General features: G+C 42.3%; 1 protein-coding gene across 2 annotated transcripts; it reads left to right on the forward strand.

The window, feature by feature from the left end:
* Positions 1 to 2,821: 2,821 nt before the first annotated feature.
* Positions 2,822 to 25,624, forward strand: LOC113354218 (probable glycosyltransferase At5g20260). Of its 2 annotated transcripts, none has more exons than XM_026597617.1 (3): positions 2,822 to 2,969; positions 24,454 to 24,805; positions 24,956 to 25,624. In XM_026597617.1, the coding sequence occupies exons 2-3, from the start codon at positions 24,467 to 24,469 to the stop codon at positions 25,622 to 25,624; spliced, it is 1,008 nt and encodes a 335-aa protein (XP_026453402.1). In that variant the 5' UTR covers positions 2,822 to 2,969; positions 24,454 to 24,466. The 2 variants fall into 2 exon arrangements, with proteins under 2 accessions (XP_026453402.1, XP_026453403.1); XM_026597618.1 differs by lacking the exon at positions 2,822 to 2,969 and adding an exon at positions 22,572 to 22,606 and having other exon boundaries at positions 24,436 to 24,805.
* The last annotated feature ends 1,348 nt before the right edge of the window (positions 25,625 to 26,972 follow it).

The following is a 26,972-nucleotide window of genomic DNA, read 5'->3' on the forward strand; positions in this document are numbered from 1 at the left end:
GTGGTAATAATAGGAATCATGGGAGTAATGGTAGTGGAAGTTAAAAAAACAGTCAATATCAACACGGTTCTATTTCTAATAGTTCAACTGGAAATTTTCAACATGGGTCTAACTCAAATAATGACAGAAGGCCTTATATGGATTATTCGAAGATATTCTGTCAAATTTGCAAGAAAAATGGACATATTGCAACAAGGTGTTTCTTTCGATATCATCCACCGACTGGTACTTCAAATGGACATAAATCTCAAGCAAATTTTGTTACTTCTGATGGTTCAATGGATCATTCATCTCCAGTTAATTCTGCTGGTACTTCACAACATGTTTTCACAAGCCTAAATATCAATGATGCAGCAGTCAATGATGATCCTTCTTCATCTAGCACAATGTGGATTTCTGATAGTGGTGCTTCTACTCACATGACTGGAGATAGGAATTTGCTTCACAATACTTCTTCTTATAAGGAAAAGGATCATGTTATGCTTGGAAATGGAAAAAGCACATAAAGATTCAGTACCATGTGGTTAGAGAGTTGATTCATAGTGGGTTTCTCAGTGTTCAACACATATCTTCAGAAAATCAGTTAGCAGACATTTTTACCAAAGGATAATGTGCTCCAGTGTTTACTTCACTTCTTCAGCAGTTATTGGGATCTCCTATTTCTGCATCAGTTGATTCCAGTTATCAGAATACTTCTACTTCTTCTTTTGTTTCAGCAGTTGGTGATTCTTTTGATATAAATTGTTGTCTGAATGTTTCTGAAACTTCTAAACATGTTTCTTTTCTGGTCCCTTAAATTTTGTCTTTTTCAAAATGATACTTGTTCTTATTATCAGTGTGAGAGGGGCTAATAGGAAAGTCAAAAGTATTTGACTTGACTTAGCTGAGATTGTGTGAGTTAGCTGCCTGAGTCATCTGTTTGATTCAGACAGAACAAATACTTTGTAATAAATATGTCTGAACTGAGTCTGTCTTTGTATCTTTTTCATAACCCGTAATAATACTTTTCTTCTTCTTCTTTACAATATGTAAATCTTGATTATCATGAGAACCTTATAATTCTCAAAGGTCTTAAATTTACATTATACCTAAGATTTAAATCCTTTTCTACCAAAGTTTCATCTCCAATTCAAATGTCAAGGTCATAAAAAAGGATGACATGGCTTAGTGGGGGCAAATGAGAAAGTCTAGATATTTATAATCTGGGGTCTTAAATCCACATCATCATTCATTCCTAAATTTAAACAAAATTTGTTAAATAAAACCTTGGAGGTTGGAGATAAACTTTAGGCGAATATATATATTCAATCGGAAATAAATTTTGTTTAAAAGAATGTATATTTTCAATCAGACTGTTACCATCCATGTTCATAATTTCGATCAAATCCAAAACCCTTTAGAATCAATCAAGTTGGTGTAGGATAGAAATGGAAGCCAAAATATAGACTAAAAGGTCGGCTCTCCTTGCTTTTTTCAGCATAACGCATCGCAGGAGGGTAACGCTCTGACATTATATCTTTGGTTGCATTTCATAGAAATATGGCTGAGTTTTACATTGCGTCTCCTGCCAGATACAACCTTCACTTTTATCTTGGCTGATGTTAGGCTGTGCAAGGACAGGCCACACAGGCAGGTTAATACTTCGCGTTTTTTGTGCCCTGGGTTCATTTTCCCCGATAGGATGATAAATCTATCATCTATCATACTACTCGACTCGGGTTCACGAGTTATGGCCATCTCAAAGTGAAAGCCAATATATAATCCAAGAGGACGATTCGCCTAGCTTTTCAGCATAACGCGTTGCAAAGAGGGTAATGCCCATTGTTATATCCTTTGGGTTTTTCCTTTCAGTTAATCCTTGGCGCTTTTTGTATCCTATGTTCACATCTGTCGGCATGGGAGAAAGCGTTACGCCAACTCCCTTACCAGATATTGGATTCACAAGTTCGCATATTGTGGTCCTCTCGATAAAAGGTAATCGAGATAGTCGTTTGTCGCGTAAGTCGGAAAAACCAACCAACATAAAAGAAACAAACACCACTCATACACCAAAACATATTGTCCATCGTAAAACAACCATCTCAAGTAGACTTAGCAACTCAAGCCAATTAAGACAAGAAAAACACAACAACCGAGACAAATTATTCCGGATAAATACAGTATGGGTGCATGTTTAGAATCTCGACCTGCGTTACATTATTCCCAAAATTAAATTAGCAAGGTAAATTAATATAGCTACACATTCTTCAGAGAGGGTGCACCAAGTCGTACTCGGAACGCCTCTTTTTTCCATGTTGAAAGTGATGTTATGTTAATTAGCCACCTGACCCGGCATGTGTGAGGTCTTACTAATACTCGAAATGATATACTACTCATTTTAATTAGTGCATGACTGCCAGTCTATTAGTACGTATTCCCAAGTCCCGAAGTCCATTAATAGTATCAGTAATCTCTCTTGTTACTGCTGAAACTCTAACTTCAGCAGACGTGCCGGAATTGTTTACGAGATGCAAAACACCATTGATAGTCTTCATTTCCTTGACTTTTCTTCTTATACTGTATCTATCTCCTTATAAAAATCACCATTTCATCATCAACACTGGTCACACCTTCTCTTCGTCTTTCAGTTGTCCCAAACACCAAAAGATTTCTCTTCATCTTCTCCTTTACTAGCTTCAACCACTACTAATGAAATCGACAGCAAGTTTCTTCCAAAAGTGAGTTACATTTTCTTTGTGATAATTTTGTTTTGATTTTTATATACGGTGCATATATTTTACATGGTTGTTAATGATGAATGACTATATTTCCGCAGGAGAGACTTACTAGTTTGGAGAGAGTTGAAGATGACCTCGCAAGAGCTAGGGGGAAATTCGGAAGGCAGCTCGAACACATAATTACACATCTAAAAAAGTGGAAGATTTCATTCCTGGAGGATCAATTTACATAAATCCATACGCTTTTCATCAGTTAAGATATTTATCATCACTAGGAATCATATGTTCGTAATAAAACCTACACCAAATTATACTGTGAACACGTAAATCACGAAGGCATCTATATGTTCACAAACAATATTCACACTCTAAGTACCGACTCGTGCTGATAATACAATGGCATTGATTCCTTGGCTCAAAACCTTCGGGTTTATCATAGCCTCATCTAAGAACATCGCGAGTGGCGTTTACGCAGGGGAAGATAAAGAAAACGAAGCATAAAAGTAAAAATCATGGAGCGTTAGGCAAAAATAAAGTGTTGAAGTGTAAATAAGACTGGGATTTACATGGTTCAACACTAAGGCCTACATCCACAGGGTTGTTGTTTCACTATGTACTTGATGGTTACAAAGATAGTCGAGTGACTTTTGGGTTTACATAGGTCTGTATATTGTAAAGGACTAACTTACACTCATAATCTTTCTCTCTCCTTCTCCTCCTGATTTTTCCGATCCCCTTACTCTTGGTGGAGAGGGGGTATTTATAGGGTTAGAGTGTGGGACCCACCTCTGAGGACCGTTGGAACCTTATCTTCTTGTGTTTTGTGTCCATCACGCGGGGGTCTTAGTTTATTACTTCATCACGCAGAGTCGTCTTCGTTCGTTCCACGGGTTGATCGACACGTATGTTGCTCAGAGTGTTTAATGCGGGTAGTTGAGGTGCCTGCTCGTGTCAGGCAAGTGTCTTCTGCCCCTGTCACATCCATGTCAGTTCATTTCTCTCCACCGTTGATCTTGGCTTCTTTTGGGGATGAGATAAAGTAACTCTTCGGGAGTTATCTGGTGCTCCGCAGTACATCGTGTTACCGGTACGTCTTTTTAACTTCTGCCCTTAGATTTGTTTGGGCAAAGATCCAACGTCGGCGGGATGGGCATCTTAGCTGTGGGCACATGTCATCATGCTTTGATGACTTTGTCCGCATGCTCTCCACGTATGTTCCTATATACACGTGTTTAATGATGAAATATGTGCACACAATATGCCCCTTTTCTTCGGGCTTGAGTGTTTAGTGGGAGCATTGAAGAAAACAGTCGTTACATATTCTTCCTCTCTCCTAATAACTTCTCCTAGAGACTTGGGCATGTTTCGTATTCGTGCATTAACTGCTCATTTAATGGGCACGTTTCCCATTCCTCCCTTACCCATCCCGCCGACGTTGGATCTTTGCCCAAACAAATATAAGGGCAGAAGTTAAAAAGACGTACCGGTAACACGATGCACTGCGGAGCACCAGATAACTCCCGAAGAGTTACTTTATCTCATCCCCAACAGAAGCCAAGATCAATGGTGGAGAGAAAATGAACTGACATGGATGTGACAGGGGCAGAAGACACTTGCCTGACACGAGCAGGCACCTCAACTACCCGCATTAAACACTCTGAGCAACATACGGGTTGATCAACCCGTGGAACGAACGAAGACGACTCTGCGTGATGAAGTAATAAACGAAGACCCCCGCGTGATGGACACAAAACACAAGAAAATAAGGTTCCAACGGTCCTCAGAGGTGGGTACCACACTCTAACCCTATAAATACCCCCTCGCCACCAAGAGTAAGGGGATCGGAAAAATCAGGAGGAGAAGGAGAGAGAAAGATTGTGAGTGTAAGTTAGTCCTTTACAATATACAGACCTATGTAAACCCCAAAGTCACTCGACTATCTTTGTAACCATCAAGTACATAGTGAAACAACAACCCCGTGGATGTAGGCCTTAGTGCTGAACCACGTAAATCCCAGTCTTATTTACATTTCAGCACTTTATTTTGCCTAACGCTCCATGAGTTTTACTTTTATGCTTCGTTTTTTTATCTTCCCTGCGTAAACGCCACTCGCGATGTTATTAGATGAGGCTATGATAAACCCGAAGGTTTTGAGCCAAGGAATCAATGCCATTGTATTATCAGCACGAGTGGTACCTAGAGTGTGAATATTGTTTGTGAACATATAGATGCCTTCGTGATTTACGTGTTCACAATTTGGCGCTAGAAACAGGGACTTCGTCCCGGTAAAAGATTTATCTTATCCTGTGATTTCATATTAAATTAGCATATGATTGCTCTATTTCATCAGCTCTAGCAGTATTTACCTTTTGTTAACTTTACTATATTCAAAAACGCACCGTTATCTTCGATGGTCCTGGCAGTATGTCGAAGCAATTTAAACTGGTTAAAAGATTTATCGCTTAGATCCATGGATTTACATTTTTTAGATCTCGTACGGACCTGCTTTCCAGTGGGTCGCTTTCAAAAAATTTCAAAAAGATCTACGTGCATTTTCAAGGGGATCCTTTCACGTTCCCGCGTACCTTCAATGAACCCGCATTTTTAAAAGTTCTTGTGGCCCTCGGGCAGTTTTTCCCGGTCTTGGAGTAAGGAATTTTGTAAACTAACCCGATCCGCACGGACATTTCTGTTTCTCGCTGTTTGAAATTCCCTTGTGCAGAAGAAAACGAAAGCGACAAAAGGACCCACGATGGAAAAGATGCAGGAAGCAGGAAAATCCAAAGTCACGTCAAAGGAAGCACCAAGGACAACCCCGATCATCACCCGGAGCAAGCAGAAAGGAGACAAAGCCAAAATGACCAGTCAGAGGCAGGACACTGCGGAAATCACTTCGCCTATGAACGCTAACTCCGTCGCCGCGGCCCTCAGAGCAGCGGCAACAAAGTATAGTACAACAGCGGCTGCCCCAAAGGCTGCGGAAGCCAGCAAAACTTTTGCTACGAATCAATTTCACCAACCAAAAGAAAGGGTGGATGAATCCAGAACACACCAACCCGCGCACCCGCCGACCTTCGGAATGCCATCAACAAACGAGCAAAATCAAACTGTCGGCGGCTCTAACGCAGATGGGCACTTCGCCCGATCTGGAAATGCCAACAATCGAAGCTGAACCTCCCCCACCTTTAGTGCAAACCATAGAAGAAGGCGGCACCATTGCCGTAGTAGCACGAGCTGGGACTCCCAATCAGGGGTCGAACCAATCACATCGATTGATGGCCGAGCTTGAGGAATTGAAGAAGAGCCAGAAGATTTACGCAGATGTTGTAGCTCTGTTGGCCAGAGAAAACCAGGATTTAAAAGACCGGATTGCCTAAGCACAAAGACGAGCCAACAACTCGATGAAGCAAGTTCAAAGGCACCAGAACCAAACCGAGACCGAAGAGTCATCGTAGCAGCAAATGGAAAAGCGGCAAGGGGTAGTAGCGCATCCGACCCGGATTATAACGACGGAGAGTCAAGCTATCACGAGCAGAAGAGCGTAGGGCACCACCGCGCGATGGAAGAGCTGCGTGATGAAATGATGGCAGAGATCAGGCAGTTAAAAAGTAGACAAGGAGGGGGAAGGTTAGAAGAGGTCATGAGAGAGGCTAACTCCACGCCCTAACTCATCGCCTGGCCAGCACCCCTATTCCACTCAAGTGCCCTGTCCCGACATTTGAATGCTATGACGGATCCAGTGATCCCGCTGCACACATTCGGTATTATAACCGTGTCTTGGCTAGATGGAGTCAAAACGACGCAGTACTCTGTAGATACTTCCCATCGAGCCTGAAGGGATGCATTGTCTTGGTTTGATAATCGCCAGACTCCATCCACTCCTACGACCAACTCGCAGAAAAGTTCTTAAGAACTTACATGTACAACAAGGCTGTTAATACTGGAATGGATAAGCTCTTTTCGCTAGCAATCGGCTATAAGGAAACCACGAGGGAATACACTAACAGATGGCACAATCTGCCAAGCCATAGGGAGTGTGGACCCGGTGGTAAGTATCAACTGCTACAAGTGGGGATTAGACCGAATGAGTCCACTATTCGTTGAGATTCATGGAAGCGTACCTAAACAGAGGGAGATCTTCGAATAATTATTGAAAAGCACGCTCGTCTTGAAGAAATCCAGCGTGAAAACCCTAGGGCATACACGCAGAAGTCTCACCGTACCAATTCAGCAGAACAAACCAATGGGGCCAAAAGGAATTGTTCAGCGGAGCGGCCTCACGAAGACAGGAAGGAACGAAGGGACGAACGACGAACAGGCGATCGAAAATTCGAAGATCAAGTTTATACGAAGCTCAATGCTAGCTATGCTCGGATCCTGAGAGAGATCAAAGGAAGGGAAAACCTGGAGTGGCCATGGTCTAAGGGAAAGCACCCTCGAGAACCGAGAAGTCTAAATATTGTGAATATCACTGCTTCAACGGACACCAGACCGAAAAATGTAAAAACCTCAAAATAATGATCCAAAAATTAATCGATGCTGGCGAGCTCAAACATTACATACGAAAGGATGTCCGAGGATAGATCCAAACGAACCAAGCCAGTCCAGCTTCCAGAAGGGAACCGCACAATCAACACCATTTCGTGTTCTGAAGCCGCAGGGCCCTCACTTACAGCACAGATAGGAAAGAGGTTACGGAAGCAGTTCGAAGACCGCTGCGAATTGTATAAGATCGATGGGATAGAGGTGGACGAGCACGAAGAGTGGATGGACTCGCCTATTATTTTCGATGCTGAGGATATCGAAGAGGACATGGAAGACCATAACGACCCCCTGGTCCTCACACTACCAGTGGCCGGATGTAACCTCAAAAAGATCCTCATAGACGGGGGAAGCTCAGTAAACGTTCTATTCTACGACGCATTCAAACGAATGAAACTCCATGAAGAACAGCTGATGACCTCTTATTACACCATCTACGGATTCAATGGTTCACCCACGAAGCCATTAGGAGACATCGTGTTGCAAGTTAACGCCGGACCCATGAAGTAGAACACGATTCAGCGTGGTTGACGCCCCATCCCCCTACAACGCCATTATCGGACGAAAGTGGTACATAAACTCAAGGGAGTGGCGGCAACGTACTACCAATATCTCAGATTCCCTACACCTGAGGGAGTAATGGAAATCAAGGGAGATCGGGTCTCTGCAAGGGAGTGCCGGCCACTCAGGATCGCATCAACAACGAACAAGAAGAGCAGCGAAAAACCCGAAGAATTAAAATAAAGAACCGCGAAAGAGAAGGCCATAGACCTGTTCCTCAAGGAAACTACAGGAAGGGGTTTGACCAAAGATGATAATGTCCTAAACACAGAGACAAGTACTTCAGCAGCCAACGAAGGACAGAAACATACTAAATAGCAATCAAAGAACGTCCCAGTTCTCGGGGATCCGAAGCCGGTGTTCACGCCAGTAGAGCCCGTAAAAGAAATCAACATAGGAACGGAAGAAAACCCGAAGATGATCAAAGTAGGGACCATAATGGACGAAAAAAGAGAAGATTCTCTAACCAAATTACTTAAAGAATACGCGGATGTATTCGCCTGGAAATTAGGAGATATGCCTGGGATTGACCCAAAAGTAATCCAACACGAGCTGCGCATCAAACCAGGCACACCACCTTTCAGGAAAAAATAAGAAAAGTTGCACCGGAGTATCATAAGGCCGTGGAAAAAGAACTTCGGAAACTACTAGACGCAGGTTTCATCAAGGAAGTCAAGTACCCTACGTGGATCTCCAATATGGTCGTCGTTCCTAAGAAAAATGGAGGGGTTAGGATATGCATCGATTTTACTAACCTCAACAAGGCATGTCCAAAGGACAGCTATCCCTTGCCAAGCATAGATCAGCTGGTAGAGGCGTAGAAGGATATGAAGAGCTGTCATTCATGGATGGACATTCTGGCTACAACCAAGTAGCCCTGGCAGAAGAAGATCAGCCACACACAGCTTTTACACCCCACATGGCCTTTATTGCTACACTAGAATGCCCTTCGGACTTCGAAACGCAGGGGCAACATACCAAAGAATGGTCGATGCTATCTTCAGGCCATGGATTGGTAGTACCTTAGAAGTTTACGTTGACGATATGCTCGTCAAAAGCAAGCTGCGCAAAGATCACCACCAGGATCTGAGAGATATCTTCGAAGCAATGAGAAAACATCACATGAAAGTGAATCCAGAGAAATGTACTTTCGGCGTCACCTCGGGAAAATTCCTCGGGTATCTGGTAACAAAAAGGGGCATTGAGGTAGACCCAGTAAAGATTCAGGCCATAGTAGAAATGCCGTCCCCGAAGAATTTAAAAGAAGTGCAGAAACTCAATGGGTCCATCGCAGCCTTGGGCAGATTTATTGCCCGATCCTCGGACAAATGCAAACATTTCTTCAATATTCTCAAAAAAGGGAGCAAGTTTGAATGGACCGCAGAATGCGAAGAAGCCTTCCAAAAAATCAAAGAACACCTAGCTTCAATTCCGATCCTGCAGAAACCGGATCCTGATGAGGTTTTGGCATTGTACATAGCAGCAACAAAGACGCAGTCAGCGCAGTGTTGGTCAAAACCAATACGAAGATAGAACAACCTATCTATTACGTCAGTAAGACCCTCAATTCTGCGGAAAGGAACTACACAAAGATCGAACAGCTTATCCTAGCATTGGTTTGGGCTACTCAAAAGCTGAGAACCTACTTCCTAACTCACTTCATCCGCGTCCCATGCAAAGCACCACTGGAAGCAGTCCTCAAAAGCGCGGGAAAAGTGGGCAGAATAGCCAAGCGGAACACCCACCTGGACCAATTCAACATCATTCATGAAATTCAACATTCTCGAAAATCCCAAGTTTTGGTGGATTTATTAGCAGACCTCCCCCTGGACAACGACGAAGAGATTAAGGGAATACCAGAAGCCGAAGAAGAAAGCAAAGATCCAATGGATATCCTCGAACTCGCGAGTAAAATACAATGGGAAGTCTTCGTCGGCGGTTCCAAAAATAAGGAAGGAGAAGGAATAGGCATTGTCATTACCACCCCAACCGGAGAAAGGATTGTACAGGCACTCAGGTTAGAATTCAAAGAGCATACCAACAACATCCTTGAATACGAGGCAGTCGTACAAGCCCTCCGTGTAATAATAGAAATGGGGGTAACCGATGTAAGACTGACAAGTGATTCGCATCTTGTCATACGATAAATAGATCTCGAGTACAATGTGTACGATGACACCCTCTCAGCTTACATGGCCTTGTTCCAAACATTGGCGTCACAAATTCCGAACATCAAATTTCGGCACTTACGCAGAAAGGATCTCAGGCATGCGGATGCCCTAGCATATATATCATCCATGCTGAAGGATAAAAGCGTTGAAGCTATTAAAATAACAAGGGTATACGAGCCTTCGATTGCATCTCAATTCTCCTTCGCTACCAATCAAGAGACAGTGGAAGAAAATATCGAAGACCAAATAGGAGAAGACATCCATTACGATTTTGACGAAGAAGACATCCTGTCAAGAGCAAATCAAGACGAAGACTTCAGCAACGAAGATGATTGGAGAACGGTGATCCATGCGTTTCTCGAAAATGGAATCTTACCCGCGGATCATAAACAAGCTAGGAAAATACTCTCCAAAGTAGGAAGATATGATCTCCGGGATGGGGTCCTATACAAGAAATCCTTCCTCGGGCCATTACTACGCTGCTTATCCCGGAGAGAGGGGCACCGAATTCTAAACGACATCCATTATGGTGACGCAGGGAATCATAGCGGCATGAGGTCACTAGCCGACAAAGCAAAAACGCAAGGATATTACTGGCCCACAATGATACAGGATGCCGCAAGGATGTCCCGACGGTGTGAAGAATGTCAGCGCTTCGCCAAAAAGATACACGCGCCGGCAACACTGTTAAATTCTGTAGATAGCCCGTGGCCATTTGCGAAATGGGGCATAGATATCGTCGGGCCTTTCGTCGAAGGGTCAGGGAAAATACGATTTTTGATAGTAGCCACGGACTACTTCAGTAAATGGGTGGAAGCCAAAGCCTTAGCCAGGATCAGAGACGTGGACGTGTTTACTTTCATATTCCAAAATATTATTTGCAGATTCGGCATACCAGCGGAAATCGTGTCCGATAATGGTAAACAATTACAGGGGAAAAATGATTATTAATTTTTCGTGGTTGTAGTAATGAGGTTCAAACTCTCGGACTTGTGAAGGATAATTTTTTTAGAAAATAAAAATATATACAAAATTTTTGTCACAGGATCAAGAGACACTAGGACTCAGGATTCCACCATTAATCATTCACACAATTCATATATTTATTCGAAACAATTATAGCTCAAATCATAAGGACTCTCATTCTTGCCAAGGTAGATTTTTAGAATATTCATTGTATATCACTAGCATGACGCATCAAAAGCACTACGACCAAGCATACATCATCATACGATATCACAACCAATTAAGAAAAATCATAAATCGATTAATAAAAAGTGCAAGTAGTCAAAAAGAATTAATATAATTATCATATGCGTAAAGAACGGCTTCCTCCATCATCCCAATGTTGGGGTTTAGCTACTCATATTAATCATGTTCTCAAAATACATTTTTATAGCTCAAAAAGTTGATTAAAAGGTAAAGAAGAATGAAAACAGTAATTCTGCGACCCACAGAAGGCGTCCAGAAAAGAACGATAATAAACCTCTGCTGCTGAACTACGACGCCTGACTTCTGCTGTTGACGCTTCTGGAAATAAGTCTGTCCTCGGCAGTCCGTTCTTCGTGTTCTTCAAGCTTCTTCAATGGCGGAACAGCAGCAGGAGAAATTCTGAAACTCTGATTTACGCCTCCTGTGGTGCTCTTCTCGGCCCCAAACTGTTCGACAGCCTCTCTGTAGCACATTAGGAACATATTTATACGTAATTGAACCATTGAATCTCCTCCATTAATCCAAAAAATCTTCCCATTACTCGGCAGTGAATGAAAATATTCCCGATATTTTTTTCTTTAATTCTCTGATTTGTTACGGATTATTCCATGTTTTATCTCTTCTCACGCGTCATACTTGAGCTGTAGGGATTGTTTCCAGCCAATAAAATCAACCCATGCACGTCTCTTCCATCCAAGAATTCCAAGAATAGAATATTTTTCTTATTTTAGAATATCTTCCCTGATTTGATTACCACCGGTTATCTAACCAATTTTGACCGAATCCAACACCCATACCAGCTCTATATAGGCCCTAGGAACAAACCCATTTAATTTGGGCCATTGAATCTCCTTTAATCCCGTCCAAACTTCCAACCCTAAATCTGCCAGTTGATAACAATTTTTTCCCGCCAATTTTGTTTTTTTGAATTTGGGAAGAAGATGTCCTCCCCCTAACCAGAACTTGTGTGCGAATAGCAGCTGCCTTGGGGGTGACCTGGGGGTGCCCCTTAGTAATTAGGTTACCCCTTATCCAAAAGCGAGAGTCCGAATAACACTTGTCCTCCGGGTGCCAAAATCAACTTTTCGAGCCGAATTTTCCAAAAATATTTATTTCCAAAAAATATCTACAAATACATAAAATAACAAAATTAGTACAAAATCGAGTGCCAACAATACGGACATTGAGGACAAATTAGACACAAAAATGTGTCTATCAAATACCCCCAAACTTATTATTTGCTAGTCCTCGAGCAAAATTTATTCTTGAAAAGTGACCGAGTTAATCTCGGGTGGGTTTATCAGAGGTGTACCCACAAAAACCAATACTCCAGACCCTAGCTATCTACGCAGAACCTTGGAAAGCACTAAAGAACCTCCTTGGTTGGCATACAATTATTGACTTTAAGAGGAAGAACCCTGATGCGAAATTCCAATTGCTGTACACGAGTTTGCACTCAAGCATACTAAAATTCATATAAGTGACAGAGCTCTACTAAGATAGTTTCACGATGGACATCATACTCGGAGTCAGACTAATCACATGAAAAGATTAAGAAGATGGAAAAAGAAAAATGTAGATGGTTGAAAAGTGAACGGTGTTTCCCATATCTGTCTGAAGGCCTCTGCCAAGATGAACCTAACCTAAATGACTGAGATACCGGTCTGACTAATATTAACACACTGACATATACAAGGGAACCAGCGGTCAATAACTTAAATCTAGATCAACAAACTGGCAAATACAAGGGTACCAGCAGTTGACTACACATAACAATAACCATTTTTTTTTTTTTTTTAACTTAACGGCATGAATAAATCTTTTTGATCCAAGCGCATGCTTCTTGTCAGCAGATTACACGATAGTTCCCACGGGTCCTGCATTCCACGCTTGCTTAGGCGACGGAAACAGGGAGAACACACACATATTGCTATCCAAGTGTTAATACTTATTCCGATTGGTCTAACTGGTCCGGTCTTTTTTTTTTTTTTTAGTAACTCAGTCACTCTAATTCACCCTAGCAGTGGTAACAACTTGAATCGTGTGCCCCACCTAATCACTTAGAGAAACATAGTTTAAAATGAAAAAATAAAACAGAAATGAAAAGGACTCAACGAGATATGGTGCAACTATCATGTTATTTCTAACACCTGAGCTCTGTGCTTTTATGAATAGACTCTTTCGATGTTTCCATCTAATCAGATTGGTTCCTCAACTCCTATAACCAAGATGTTCCCATCCACTTAGATTGGTTAGTGCAAACCTTAATAGGCATAAATTTCTAGGCTCCGGAGTTTAATAATTGCAACTAAAAAGTTTCTCCCATACCCCCAAACTTAAATCTAACATTGTCCTCAATGTTCTAAAGATGAAACTAAAAGCATGAACAAGGAGAAATTGTTACCACTTGAAGCAAAAGAGATAAGGAAGGATATTACCATGTCGCAAGAATATTGGGTTACCTCCCAAGAAGTGCTAAGTTTAAAGTCTTCAGCCAGACGTAGGAAAGGTTTAGTCAACTCGAACCGTATAAAAGTAGCCGGAATAACTGTGGGTCTTTAAAACCAAAAAGAGCTGACAAAAGGAAACTGCAGTGAACCAACGAAATGAACAACACTAGCATGCCCTTACCTAGTTTCTGGATAACTATCGCTAATTGCGGTTCAGGTTCAGGTTCTATGAAAGGATCTTGATAGAAAATTTTCATTGGATGCACTTCCTCATAGCTAAGATCCAACAGTTCAGGTTTAAAAGTCTGGAAAAACTCAATTAAAAATAATAACAACCTGAATAAATGGGGATCCTTAAAGTCAATCAGATTTGACTTACACAGCTGACCACAAAGAGAGTGGTGGTCTTCCTTAAACAAATGTGTCGATTCTAATTTCCTAAAGCATTTAGGTTTAGTCTCACAACTTAATATTCGACACATTTGAATTCTATATGTTCCCACATTTGGAAGAAAACTATTTGGTGGGAAAACAAAATCAATCTTGGTATTATTGCCTGGGTTAACCACATCAACCAGAGGATGGGTTTCTAACAGTTGAGACTCTTGTTGGATATCATTAGGTTCTGGAAAACGAGTACGAAGATAGTCTCGTAAGATGGGTGAGGCATTGATGTCAAGTCCGAAGTGAGGGACCTTACTAAGAGTTAAAGCACATGGAGAATGATACTCACCCCCAAACTTAGAGTTTTCGGCGTCTCTAGATAGACTGGTCATAACCTCCCTAATTTCTAGGTCGGCAATTGATTTTTCTAAGTCAGGTTCATCCTCGCTAATCTCTACAAGTTCATCTAAGACTATTGTTTCTAAATCGTTTGACTCGATCTCAAGATAAACTGGTTCCTCTAAACCATCATCGGTTTCGTAAACAGGATATACTACATCGTCTGAAACGGGGTATCTCTAGTCAAATCCTCGTCCTTTTGAATAGGTGAATAATTTTTAAAATTATTAGGATCTGAACCAGAAATAATATAATCATTATAAGGCTCAACTGGGTAACAAATTCGTGATCACTATTCCCACATATTTCAGATTCTTCATCATCACTATCCTCATCATCATGATACAATTTTTGAAATTCAAGAATTCTCAATCTTTGTTCCAAACTACATGGTCTATGTTTATAATATTTCTCATAGATCGTTAGAGGTGATTCCTCAATAAAAGTTGGAGTATCCATATAACGCTGCCCACGCATATATTCACCAAGAGTCATTTCCGAAGACGTCTCTTGATAACGAGAATTTCTAGACATATATTCTCGCAACGTCATCGCAGGTGGCGTCTCCTCAAAAGGATTCATCACCGAAGAAATATAAACTACAGAGGGATTCTATACAATCACAAACAAGGCCGACTCGACTCCACCAAAGCAAACCTAAAGATTTCTAGCAAACAAAAAGCATGATGGCTCCACTTAGATTGTTTCTAGACCAGCTTCTATCTTTCGAAAGGGAATTCGTTGCAATTTGAGCAAACCCCCCTGGAATCAATCCGAGTCAAAGTAAGTTGAATTGAGGCGAGGGAAGCTCAGTGGAGCTTTGATACCCAAGGCCTCACCGCTATCACAAGGCGGCGCAGTCACGCATTCAACCCACAGAAACCATCATGAACTTTGGAGTGTGCTTAAAGAGCAACCAATATTTTTCGAACGAGTTTCCTATTAAGCTCGTTACCCTATCGGTCTCGTTCTATTCCAAATTTTAAGCTTGGGTTCGCGTTAGGTTTCGTTTTCCTAAGGCGGGCAAGAAGGGAACGGTGATGAAATCCGAACCCTTATCTTGTTTAGGCCAGGCCTTGCCCTTTACTAGGAAAATAAAGACAGTCCGGTTCGTCCTCAAACAATTATCACCTTAAGGCAGACAGTAACCCGCTTGCAGGAGATTCGCGGGTGTTTCGATTGGACTTACCTCCCGTACCAGACGGGCGATGAACCGTTGTCGTCGACTCGGGCCACGACTCCTATGCCGTGTGCGAACCCGAGGGGCCGAGACGATATAGTAATCGTCGTCCTTCCCTGCACACAGTTTATATAATATATTTTTTTTTTATAATTTATAACCCTTCCGTAGGGTTTTAAAAAATAAAGTCCAATTGTTTAAAGTCCAAAGTCCAAAATAAATAAATAAATAAAAAATTACAGTTTTCCTCACACACTCTAAAAAAAATTAAAAATTAAATCCTAAAATTGTCCTTTTTTTTCTTGTCTTTTCGCTTTTCGCTTTAAGCTTTTTCCTCTCCAAGTCCTTAGTGCTCCACTTCGAACCTGTAAATCAAAGACAAAAAGACAAAGTAAAAAGGAACAAATAATAAAAAAAAAAAAAATAAATAAACCTAAAAATTCTACCTAAGCACAAATCCCCGGCAGCGGCGCCAAAATGATTATTAATTTTTCGTGGTTGTAGTAATGAGGTTCAAACTCTCGGACTTGTGAAGGATAATTTTTTTAGAAAATAAAAATATATACAAAATTTTTGTCACAGGATCAAGAGACACTAGGACTCAGGATTCCACCATTAATCATTCACACAATTCATATATTTATTCGAAACAATTATAGCTCAAATCATAAGGACTCTCATTCTTGCCAAGGTAGATTTTTAGAATATTCATTGTATATCACTAGCATGACGCATCAAAAGCACTACGACCAAGCATACATCATCATACGATATCACAACCAATTAAGAAAAATCATAAATCGATTAATAAAAAGTGCAAGTAGTCAAAAAGAATTAATATAATTATCATATGCGTAAAGAACGGCTTCCTCCATCATCCCAATGTTGGGGTTTAGCTACTCATATTAATCATGTTCTCAAAATACATTTTTATAGCTCAAAAAGTTGATTAAAAGGTAAAGAAGAATGAAAACAGTAATTCTGCGACCCACAGAAGGCGTCCAGAAAAGAACGATAATAAACCTCTGCTGCTGAACTACGACGCCTGACTTCTGCTGTTGACGCTTCTGGAAATAAGTCTGTCCTCGGCAGTCCGTTCTTCGTGTTCTTGGTGTTCTTCATCAGCAGCAGCAGCAGCAGCAGAGTTTGATCAACTCTTGATTTCTGCGTCTGTGGCTCTCCTCTCTTCTCCCAACTCTAGACAGCCTCTCTGTAGCACATTAGGAACATATTTATACGTAATTGAACCATTGAATCTCCTCCATTAATCCAAAAAATCTTCCCATTACTCGGCAGTGAATGAAAATATTCCCGATATTTTTTTCTTTAATTCTCTGATTTGTTACGGATTATTCCATGTTTTATCTCTTCTCACGCGTCATACTTGAGCTGTAGGGATTGTTTCCAGCCAATAAAATCAACCCATGCACGTCTCTTCCATCCAAGAATTCCAAGAATAGAATATTTTTCTTATTTTAGAATATCTTCCCTGATTTGATTACCACCGGTTATCTAACCAATTTTGACCGAATCCAACACCCATACCAGCTCTATATAGGCCCTAGGAACAAACCCATTTAATTTGGGCCATTGAATCTCCTTTAATCCCGTCCAAACTTCCAACCCTAAATCTGCCAGTTGATAACAATTTTTTCCCGCCAATTTTGTTTTTTTGAATTTGGGAAGAAGATGTCCTCCCCCTAACCAGAACTTGTGTGCGAATAGCAGCTGCCTTGGGGGTGACCTGGGGGTGACCCTTAGTAATTAGGTTACCCCTTATCCAAAAGCGAGAGTCCGAATAACACTTGTCCTCCGGGTGACAAAATCAACTTTTCGAGCAGAATTTTCCAAAAATGTTTATTTCCAAAAAATACCTACAAATACATAAAAATAACAAAATTATTACAAAATCGAGTGCCAACAATATATAGTATTGAGATCAAATTAGACACAAAAATGTGTCTATCAAAAAACATAGACATGCTCTTTGACACTTTCAAAATAAGGAAAAACAAGTCCACCCCCATATACCCTCAAAGCAACGGACAAGCGGAAGCTACCAACAAGACCCTCGCCCTTATCCTAAAAAAACAATTAGACGAACATAAGGGGCGATGGTGTGAACAGTTTCATAATGTGTTATAGGAATACAGAACAACAAGAAGATCTGCCACCGGGGAATCCCCGTTTCTCCTCACTTATGGAGCTGAAGCAGTCATCCCGACAGAGATCCTCATGCTAACCACAAAGACCGAAGCATGGGAGAAAAATCTCACAACATACATGATGTTAGAGAGATTGGACGACCTAGAAGAAATAAGGGAAGCAGCATTGCAGAAGATGGAAAATTATCAACGAAGACTAGCAAGGGAGTACAACAAAAAGGTCAAGCTTCGGAATTTTGTAGAGGGAGAGTATGTGTTAAGAACTATCCCACAGTATCAACGAGAAAAGAGATGGGGAAATTTAGCACCTACGTGGGGAGGACCCTTTATAATACACGACATTGCGGGAAACGGTTCCTATTACCTTCGCAATATGAAAGGCGAGGTCCTCCGACATCCTTGGAATGCTAAGTGGCTTAAACCATATTACCCATAGGAGCAACGCAGCTTTGCATCTGCGTGAAGAGTACCAGAAGAAGAAGGCAGCGTGACCGCTCTACATGTTTTTATCTCTGGACGAGGAATTGCAGGCCTCAACCTATCAATCAAACAAGCTTTCCTAAATTCAAGAAATCAACTTATCAACAATATTGGGGAAAGTAGTTAATCTACAATCTCTCAGGGCTCCCCCATCAGTGTCGATAAGTGTAAGACCAGGGGGAAGGCACCCAGCAGAAAGAGATACCCAACCAATCTTAAGGAAACGGGTCGACGGAATGGGTGTATGTAAAATTTTTTAACCCCATATCCTAGAACGTTGCCTCGGCCCCCACCGTCTGGGAATCCTTTGGCCAAGGGTTCTCCAGCGGGGTAACAGGTCTCAAGCCGATCACGAAGGTACCTCCCTTCGGTATCGCACCCAAACACTTAAAAAACTCTTTTGTTTTTAGCGTCTTTCATCACAATGCCTAAAATAAACAACAAACTGATATTGCAGGTATATCAAAAAAATGATCCATTTCATAAAGGTTGGTTACAAAAAGCGGCAAGGCCATGGATTGTAAAATTACACATCAAAAATTTACAAGGAATATACATCAAAAATATTCTTTTTACAAAATACTAGCAAAATCTAACGGAAGGATAATGATGCCGCGGTCTCTACTTAGTTGATGCCGCCCCATCAGCAGGGTTGTTCTGAAGAGTTGAAGGGACGCTCCCACCAGATGAGGGTCCCGAGGAGCCAGGCAAGGAAGCAGGCACTGGACGGCGCAGATAACTCTTCACAAGGACATGCTCGGTCTTAAGGCCAAGCTCAATCTTCTCCAGCATCTTGTTTGTCTCCTCAGCCAATTGACACCGAGCCTTATGCATAATAACTGTCGTCCGCTGTTGGGCTTGGGATAACAACGAAGATAGACGATTCACTTCTTTAGAAGCTGCACCAACGGCCTCTTCGTGGGACGCCGCCAAACTCTTAAAATGATTAGTCTGTTCTTCCTGTTGCGCTAAGGAAGATTGAGCCTTTTCAAATTTTTCATTTGCAACGCGGAGTTGTCCCTCGATCTCTGAAAAAGACAACACAAGGGAGTTAGCACAGAAAAGACACAATCACACTCGATGAAATAGAGTTATACCTTCGACACAAGTCGAAGCCTCTTCATACTCATTAACAACCGCATCTCGCGCTTCATCAAGATGGTCATATTCCGCGGATAATTTCTTATAATCTAGTTGTAGGTTGGTGAGAGTAAATTGACTGGCATCTAGTTCTACCTGCTTCATCGAATCCATGTGACGAAGATGGTTGACCTCATTGTTTATCTCTGATACCCCTTTGCCAAGTCTGTACATACATACTTCAAGATTTCTCTCAGACTCAGCTAGACGCGCTATTTCAGCGCGAGATTCAGCAAGGGCCTTCCTTAGAGCCCAAACTTCGGCTCGGGCATCGTACCGTTCTCTGGTAAGACACAGCATGCTCTCATTAACTCCTGGAAAAGGAAGGGAGCGATCCTTTCGTAATTCCTCTTCCAGAAGATGTATCCTAGACTCCAACAATGAAGTTCGCTCACGGGATTCCCGCAGATTCTCCCTTGTCCACAACAGCGTACCATTGAACAAAGTACGGTCATGGTTATACAGATTCTGCATATCAACCATTTGAACATGCCTTTCGCGCCATACCTCAGCCCGCGCGTCCCACATTTTGGCTTCACTCTTAATTTTCTCGACCAGCTCTTTGATACGAGATTTTTGCCGTGCCCTTTCGTTTCGAAGCCATGTCAACTCGGGGACGCCACCCACTGGAGATAGGGTGGGGAGACTCATACAGAACAACTAAGGAATATAGAGGAATTACGACGCACTGCGAGGGTAAAAGAGGAAAAAGAATCAAACCTGTGAAAGCAGAAACTTGGACGCGAGTTTTCTCTAACTCAGCACGAACGACAGCAAGCTCTGAACGAAGCCCAGCCTCCGCTTCACCCAGCCTTTCTTTCTTTTTAAGGCTTCTCTTCAGTTCTTCTATTTCTACCTCGGCCGCAGATAATTCCTTTTCTCTGTGACGAAGCTTAGCCTCCAGCTTCAAAGATTTCGCCTTAAAGAATTGATACAGCACATGGTTACAATGCTCACTCCTCATCATCTACACATCAAAACGGCAAACATTATTACACCGAAGGATTCAATCGTCACGAAGAGATAGGTACGAAGACTTACCTCCAAGACACGCTGCTGAGGAAAACCATATTGGTAACCGTCGGCTATGGCCATCATATCCTCGACATAAGTAGGAGGCTCCGGTACAAGGGTAGCTTCGGGAACAGTCAAACTTTTCCCCCACATCTCAGATACCCGCGCCTTGGAAGATAGTTCCATCATCCGACGGGTATAAGCATCGGAATTCTTTTCACCAGCAACCACCGGGGCAGGATGAGGGACAAATAACAAACCCTTTTTCTTAAGCCAATCCATTATGGCGTCCTCACCCTCAAATGTCAGCGAATGAGGGAAATCCTCAGAAGGCGAATCAACCACGGACTTCCCCTTGGCTGATATTGCCTCATCAACACAATTTTCGGCATCAACACGCACATGGTGATCACCCGCGCCTCCGTCCTGAACAGCAGCGTCTTCCTTACCAGACCCCCCGAGCACATCCCAATCATCATTGGGGGAAAGTAGAGAGAAGTCTTCAGGAAAATCAAGAGCATCGTCAAGGATATACCCTGCGGAATAAACCCGGTCAAACGAGAACTCTTGAGACATGGTGGGGAGAGTTCCCGCAGCATCACCAGCAGGGACTGACATATCAGCGAGAACACTGCCATCAGCTACCGCGACATTATTTCCTCCATCCCCTTCAAAACTCGCACCAATATCCTCAGCATTAGGGGGGAAGTATCAGTACGTTCTTCCCCATCAGAAATCTCATCCTCGGCAAACTCTTCGTTTACCGGACTGGTAACTTCTTCATGAACCTCAGCCTCACCCATCACAATGGTAGAAGACTGCTTCGGCCCAATCTTTTTCTTCTTCGAAACCTGCAAACCAACACATGTTCCACAGAGTTACTTTCCGAACAATTACTTTCCACAGAGTTACTTTTCGAACAAGCGCGGCCAGAAACTGAAATAACCATACCTTAGCAGTAGTGGCACTCTTCGGTGGAAGTATAGCACTAGAACCTTCCTCCTCGTCTCCTTCAACGACGTCGAGGGCATAAGGAAAGTTCATACCTGCGAAGTTTAAACGCCAGGGACAGAAATCTCCATAACGAGCCGGAGAAGATTCACGTGGCCTGCTACTCCCAGAAGGACGCCAACCGCGTGGACCGGAATCCAACCATACGCCCAAGGACCAACAACTTCGATCACAGTAGCGTGCCACTCGTAGTCATGGTCACGCTTGATCCTCTCACGGGCCGGAAAAAGTTTCCGCTGACTAGACCCATCGGTGCCCGGAACATACTTCAGTTTGGCATCGCTGACCTCACTTAACAGACGAATCTCACCCCGAGGAGCAGCGAGATTCCGAAGGCTAACACTCCACGGTTTACGATTCCTACTATTGACGTAATCGCCAAAAGAGTTGTTGAAGTTTTCAGGAGTGTACCATTCCCTCTCCGCGGGATTTGGAACGTAACATGTCATTGTCGTCTGTCCCTTACTCCGCAGATAACACTCCTTCAGTGCACAGAGATAATTCCCCGATAATTGCGACACGGAACGGCTGTGAGTATTGGTAGAAGATCCTTCACGACCAGCAAGCACATCGTAATAGAAGGAGTCGCCAGACTTGTACAACGGCAGCATAAGACCCGCCTCGAAAGCTCCAACCTTAGTCAACAGATGGAACTCGTCAAACTGATACTTCGAGAGGAGCTCATAAGTAATATCATCTTCAGGGGCATAGAAACGAACCTCGAAGGCTTGAAGCTCATGCTTTTCCTTGAAAACTTCAAGGTCAATATGCTTTTCTTCTTGCTGACCGGAACACTGCGTATCACCGGGGAAGCCTCATCCTGTTCCGCGGGGTCGGACGAACCAACAAAAGCCTCGGAAGCTCGTATTTTCAAAGAAGGATTTTTAGACGATTCAGTCCTTGGGACACAACCTTTGGTGTTCTTCCCTTTGAGAGGAAGTACTGGAGGCGGCGGTAGAGGGTGCTGCACAGGCACTACTGAACGCAGAGGAGGAACATCAAAAGCAACAGCACGAGGAGGTGTCTGCGCACACCTAACGTCATCACGAGGACGAGAAACCGCACGCTCGGCAGCGTTTCGAGACCCGGAAGGATTTTTTGAAAGACCATCTTTCCTAGGAGGAGAGGCCTTCGCCCCTGAAGAAGAAACTCTGATACCACGGGGATCCATTTGAGACTCTCTACGCGGAGGGGATCTCGGTAGACTAGAACCCGGAGTTTGATGAGGAAGACGCGGACGGTCAGACATGGCTGCGAAGAGATACAACATAAACAAGTTAGAAACAAACACAAGGTCATTACCAAAGATCAAAAAACCAAAAAATTAGCAGTCCATCTCAACATAGCACAGAAACCCTAAAAACCCCAAACTCAAAAGTCCAATCAATACACGTAAAACAATGGCCTCCTTGATTTCCGACGAAGAACAGGGGCAAACTAGCATACAAGCATTAGAAAAGGGTTCTTCATCACATTCAAGGACGACAACAGCAAAAATGGGAGGCTACAATACGATCAACAGCAGAAAATTTACAACCAACACAGCTTAAAACAAAAGGATCAAAGAAAAGAAACCTTACCACCACAAACAGCAGCAGGAAGAGGACAACAAACCAGTAACAATGAAGAAGGGAGCGTGATTAATGCTAAGAAATAGGATTTAATGGTCGAAGAACAAAGAATGAAGACTGACAGATAATGAAACAAACCAGAAACAATGAAGAAGGGAGCGTGATAAATGCTAAGACATAGAATTTAATGGTTGAAGAACAAAGAATGACAGAGAATGAAATTAATTTTCGAAGGAGAATGAAATTAATTTTTCTCCCCTCCTTAATATACTCGAAAGAAAGAGAAGGAAGTTAAGGGAGGAATGGGAAACGTGCACATTAAATGAGCAGTTAATGCACGAATACGAAACATGCCCAAGTCTCTAGGAGAAGTTATTAGGAGAGAGGAAGCATATGTAACGACTGTTTTCTTCAATGCTCCCACTAAACACTCAAGCCCGAAGAAAAGGGGCAAATTGTGTGCACATATTTCATCATTGAACACGTGTATATAGGAACATATGTGGAGAGCATGCGGACAAAGTCATCAAAGCATGATGACATGTGCCCACAGCTAAGATGCCCATCCCGCCGACGTTGGATCTTTGCCCAAACAAATCTAAGGGCAGAAGTTAAAAAGACGTACCGGTAACACGATGTACTGCGGAGCACCAGATAACTCCCGAAGAGTTACTTTATCTCATACCCAAAAGAAGCCAAGATCAACGGTGGAGAGAAAATGAACTGACATGGATGTGACAGGGGCAGAAGACACTTGCCTGACACGAGCAGGCACCTCAACTACCCGCATTAAACACTCTGCGCAACATACGTGTCGATCAACCCGTGGAACGAACGAAGACGACTCTGCGTGATGAAGTAATAAACGAAGACCCCCGCGTGATGGACACAAAACACAAGAAGATAAGGTTCCAACGGTCCTCAGAGGTGGGTCCCACACTCTAACCCTATAAATACCCCCTCTCCACCAAGAGTAAGGGGATCGGAAAAATCAGGAGAAAGATTGTGAGTGTAAGTTAGTCCTTTACAATATACAGACCTATGTAAACCCCAAAGTCACTCGACTATCTTTGTAACCATCAAGTACATAGTGAAACAACAACCCCGTGGATGTAGGCCTTAGTGCTGAACCACGTAAATCCCAGTCTTATTTACACTTCAGCACTTTATTTTTGCCTAACGCTCCATGAGTTTTACTTTTATGCTTCGTTTTCTTTATCTTCCCCTGCGTAAACGCCACTCGCGATGTTCTTAGATGAGGCTATGATAAACCCGAAGGTTTTGAGCCAAGGAATCAATGCCATTGTATTATCAGCACGAGTCGGTACCTAGAGTATGAATATTGTTTGTGAACATATAGATGCCTTCGTGATTTACGTGTTCACATATACGACTCGTTAGGAAAGGCAATTTGTGTAATTATGATTGAAAGTTTATGCATTTTTCTTTTCTTTAGGAGCTATATTGAGATGGAGAAGACATTCAGGATTTGGACATATAAAGAAGGTGAAGTGCCCATGGTACATGATGGACCGCATAGCACACTGTATTCAATAGAAGGCCAATTTATCGACGAAATGGAGAGGGATAACAACCGATTTGCATCTGGAAACATGGATGAAGCCCATGCATTCTTCCTTCCTTTCAGTGTAGCCAATATGGTTAGATCTCTGTACGAACCTCCTTCTGGTATCCGCGTTCCCTACATTCATGTGGTTGCAGATTATGTTCGGGTTGTATCAGAGAAATACCATTATTGGAACCGAAGCAGCGGGGGTGATCATTTTATGGTTTCATGCCATGATTGGGTAAGCATATGCAATTTAATTAACTGAACTTCAGTTCCGTACTCGAAACGACATTGTCAGTGCTCTTAGCTTGAATGGCTACCTCAATTGTCTTTTATGTGAATTTTTTCAATTGCATCTTAATGTTTACTGTGTCTGTCATGTACGTAGGCACCTGCCATAACAAGGGAAGCCCCTAATGAAATATTCAAGAACGTTATTAGGGTTCTTTGCAATGCAAATTCAACCGAAGGTTTTCAACCTAAAAGAGATGTGTCTTTGCCAGAAATCTACCTTGTAGCTAGAACTCTTGCTACTGCAACACAGTTTCGTAAAAATGGAGAAAATCATCCAATACTTGGTTTCTTTGCTGGTGGGGGTCATGGAGCCATAAGAAAGATGCTAATTGAGCATTGGAAGGTCAAAGATGATGCAGTACAAGTTCATGAATATCTTCCCAAGGGACAAGACTACGGTGAATTAATGGCTCAAAGCAAATTTTGTTTGTGCCCAAGCGGATATGAAGTTGCAAGTCCCAGAGTTGTTGAGGCAATTCATGCAGGTTGCGTTCCGGTGATTATCTCTGATCACTACGTTCTCCCATTTGGTGATGTACTTGATTGGAGTGAGTTCTCGGTACAGATTCCGGTTGAAAAAATACCAGAGATGAAAACAATGCTATCATCGATATCAGATGAGAAGTACCATAGACTTCAAAAGAATGTTAGGCTAGTAAAAAAACACTTCATTATCAATCGTCCTGCGCGACGGTTTGATGTTTTTCACATGACCCTTCATTCAATTTGGCTTAGGCGTCTGAATTTTCATTTACCTGCTTGAACTACATAGCTGCTTCGTTTGAAGTTGCAGTGCTATTTCCCATGTGTATTATATGAAATTGCTGTAACAAAATTTTCATCAATCTCCTGTGGCTCAAAGCCTGAAACGCCAGAGTTCAGCTCTGTGCAGCTCTGTGGCCCAAAATTTTACGTAACAGAAGTGAGGAAACCAGTACACCGCGCAACATTGCAAACATGTACAAGTATAAAAGCATCCTTACACTTTTCCGGGCACCATGGGTTATGGAGCCAGCATAGCTGCATAGACTAGGGGCAGTTGCTTATAAACGGCAATTTACGCTACATTTTTGTACTCTGATTCCGGCAATGTACCCTATGTGTGTCTGTTTCCATGATATGAGAACGTTCCAATCCCCTATAATCTCCAATTTTAAAAAAATAAATTAATGATGAAAAACTTGCACTATCTTTCAGTTTTGCGGTTCGAGATGAAAGTAGAAATAAAAAAAACATCGCTGATGAATTTTAAAATCGGATCCAAAATATAAGCAGTGCTTCTGTGCTTTGTAGTTACCATGTCTTTTTTTTGTTGCTGAAGATATATAAAAATCAAGTAGACTGGAGAAGAAAAGTCAAGTCACTAATTGATTCCTCAAGAGATGAATAGCTGGGGCTGCTATGTCTTATGGCTACGTTTGATTACTCATTCATTACAAGAAATACAACTCAGTACAAGTGAATTAGAGGCAGGCCATGAGATTTTAAGTTTCTCAAAGAAAAAAGAAGAGAAAACAGACAACGTGCATACATGTGGCTTTCACTGATTCCATATTGTTGAAGTAAATTCAAAAGCAAAGGACTGCGGACTAAGACTAGTTAGCTAGGTGGACAGACTAAGCATGTATGTTGAACAAGAGCCAAATAAATGAGCCAGATGCCATTATACTCGGTCTGTTTTTGAAAAGTAGATACCGTCACATTTTCCTATTTAGGTTCTTTCCGTATAAATAGAACAAAATAATAGGCATCTCTTTTCGGCAAGGAGTCTATAGTTAGACTGATACTCTAGTATTTTCCTGTTTTTGAAAAGGTGATACTGTCACATTTTTGGCAGGTCAGGTAGCCCCAAAAATGAAAACGACTGGTCAGATATCGTTGGTGGTCGGGTCGGATCAGCAGTTCGATGGATCTAGTCTGGGCGACTGTTCCGGACTGGACAATACCAGTAAGGCGGGATGTATTTGACAGGGACGTCATCGGGAAAGCGGATTAATGCGGAGATTAAAAACGAGATGGAAAGTCGAACTGTCGGCATCGAGAAGGGTCGAGCGAAGAGTGTTCTCCTTGGAAACAAGGACGCTGAGGCGGTCTGGCCACGTCGACGGGAC

The sequence above is a fragment of the Papaver somniferum genome, chromosome 2 (assembly GCF_003573695.1).
Source record: "Papaver somniferum cultivar HN1 chromosome 2, ASM357369v1, whole genome shotgun sequence".
Taxonomy (NCBI): domain Eukaryota; kingdom Viridiplantae; phylum Streptophyta; class Magnoliopsida; order Ranunculales; family Papaveraceae; genus Papaver; species Papaver somniferum.

Excerpts from the sequence above, each read along its gene's own strand:
- LOC113354218 (XM_026597617.1), top strand. The coding sequence starts at position 24,467 with ATGGAGAAGACATTCAGGATTTGGACATATAAAGAAGGTGAAGTGCCC. Across the intron at positions 24,806-24,955 it reads TGGTTTCATGCCATGATTGG|GCACCTGCCATAACAAGGGA; the intron begins GTAAGCATATGC and ends TCATGTACGTAG.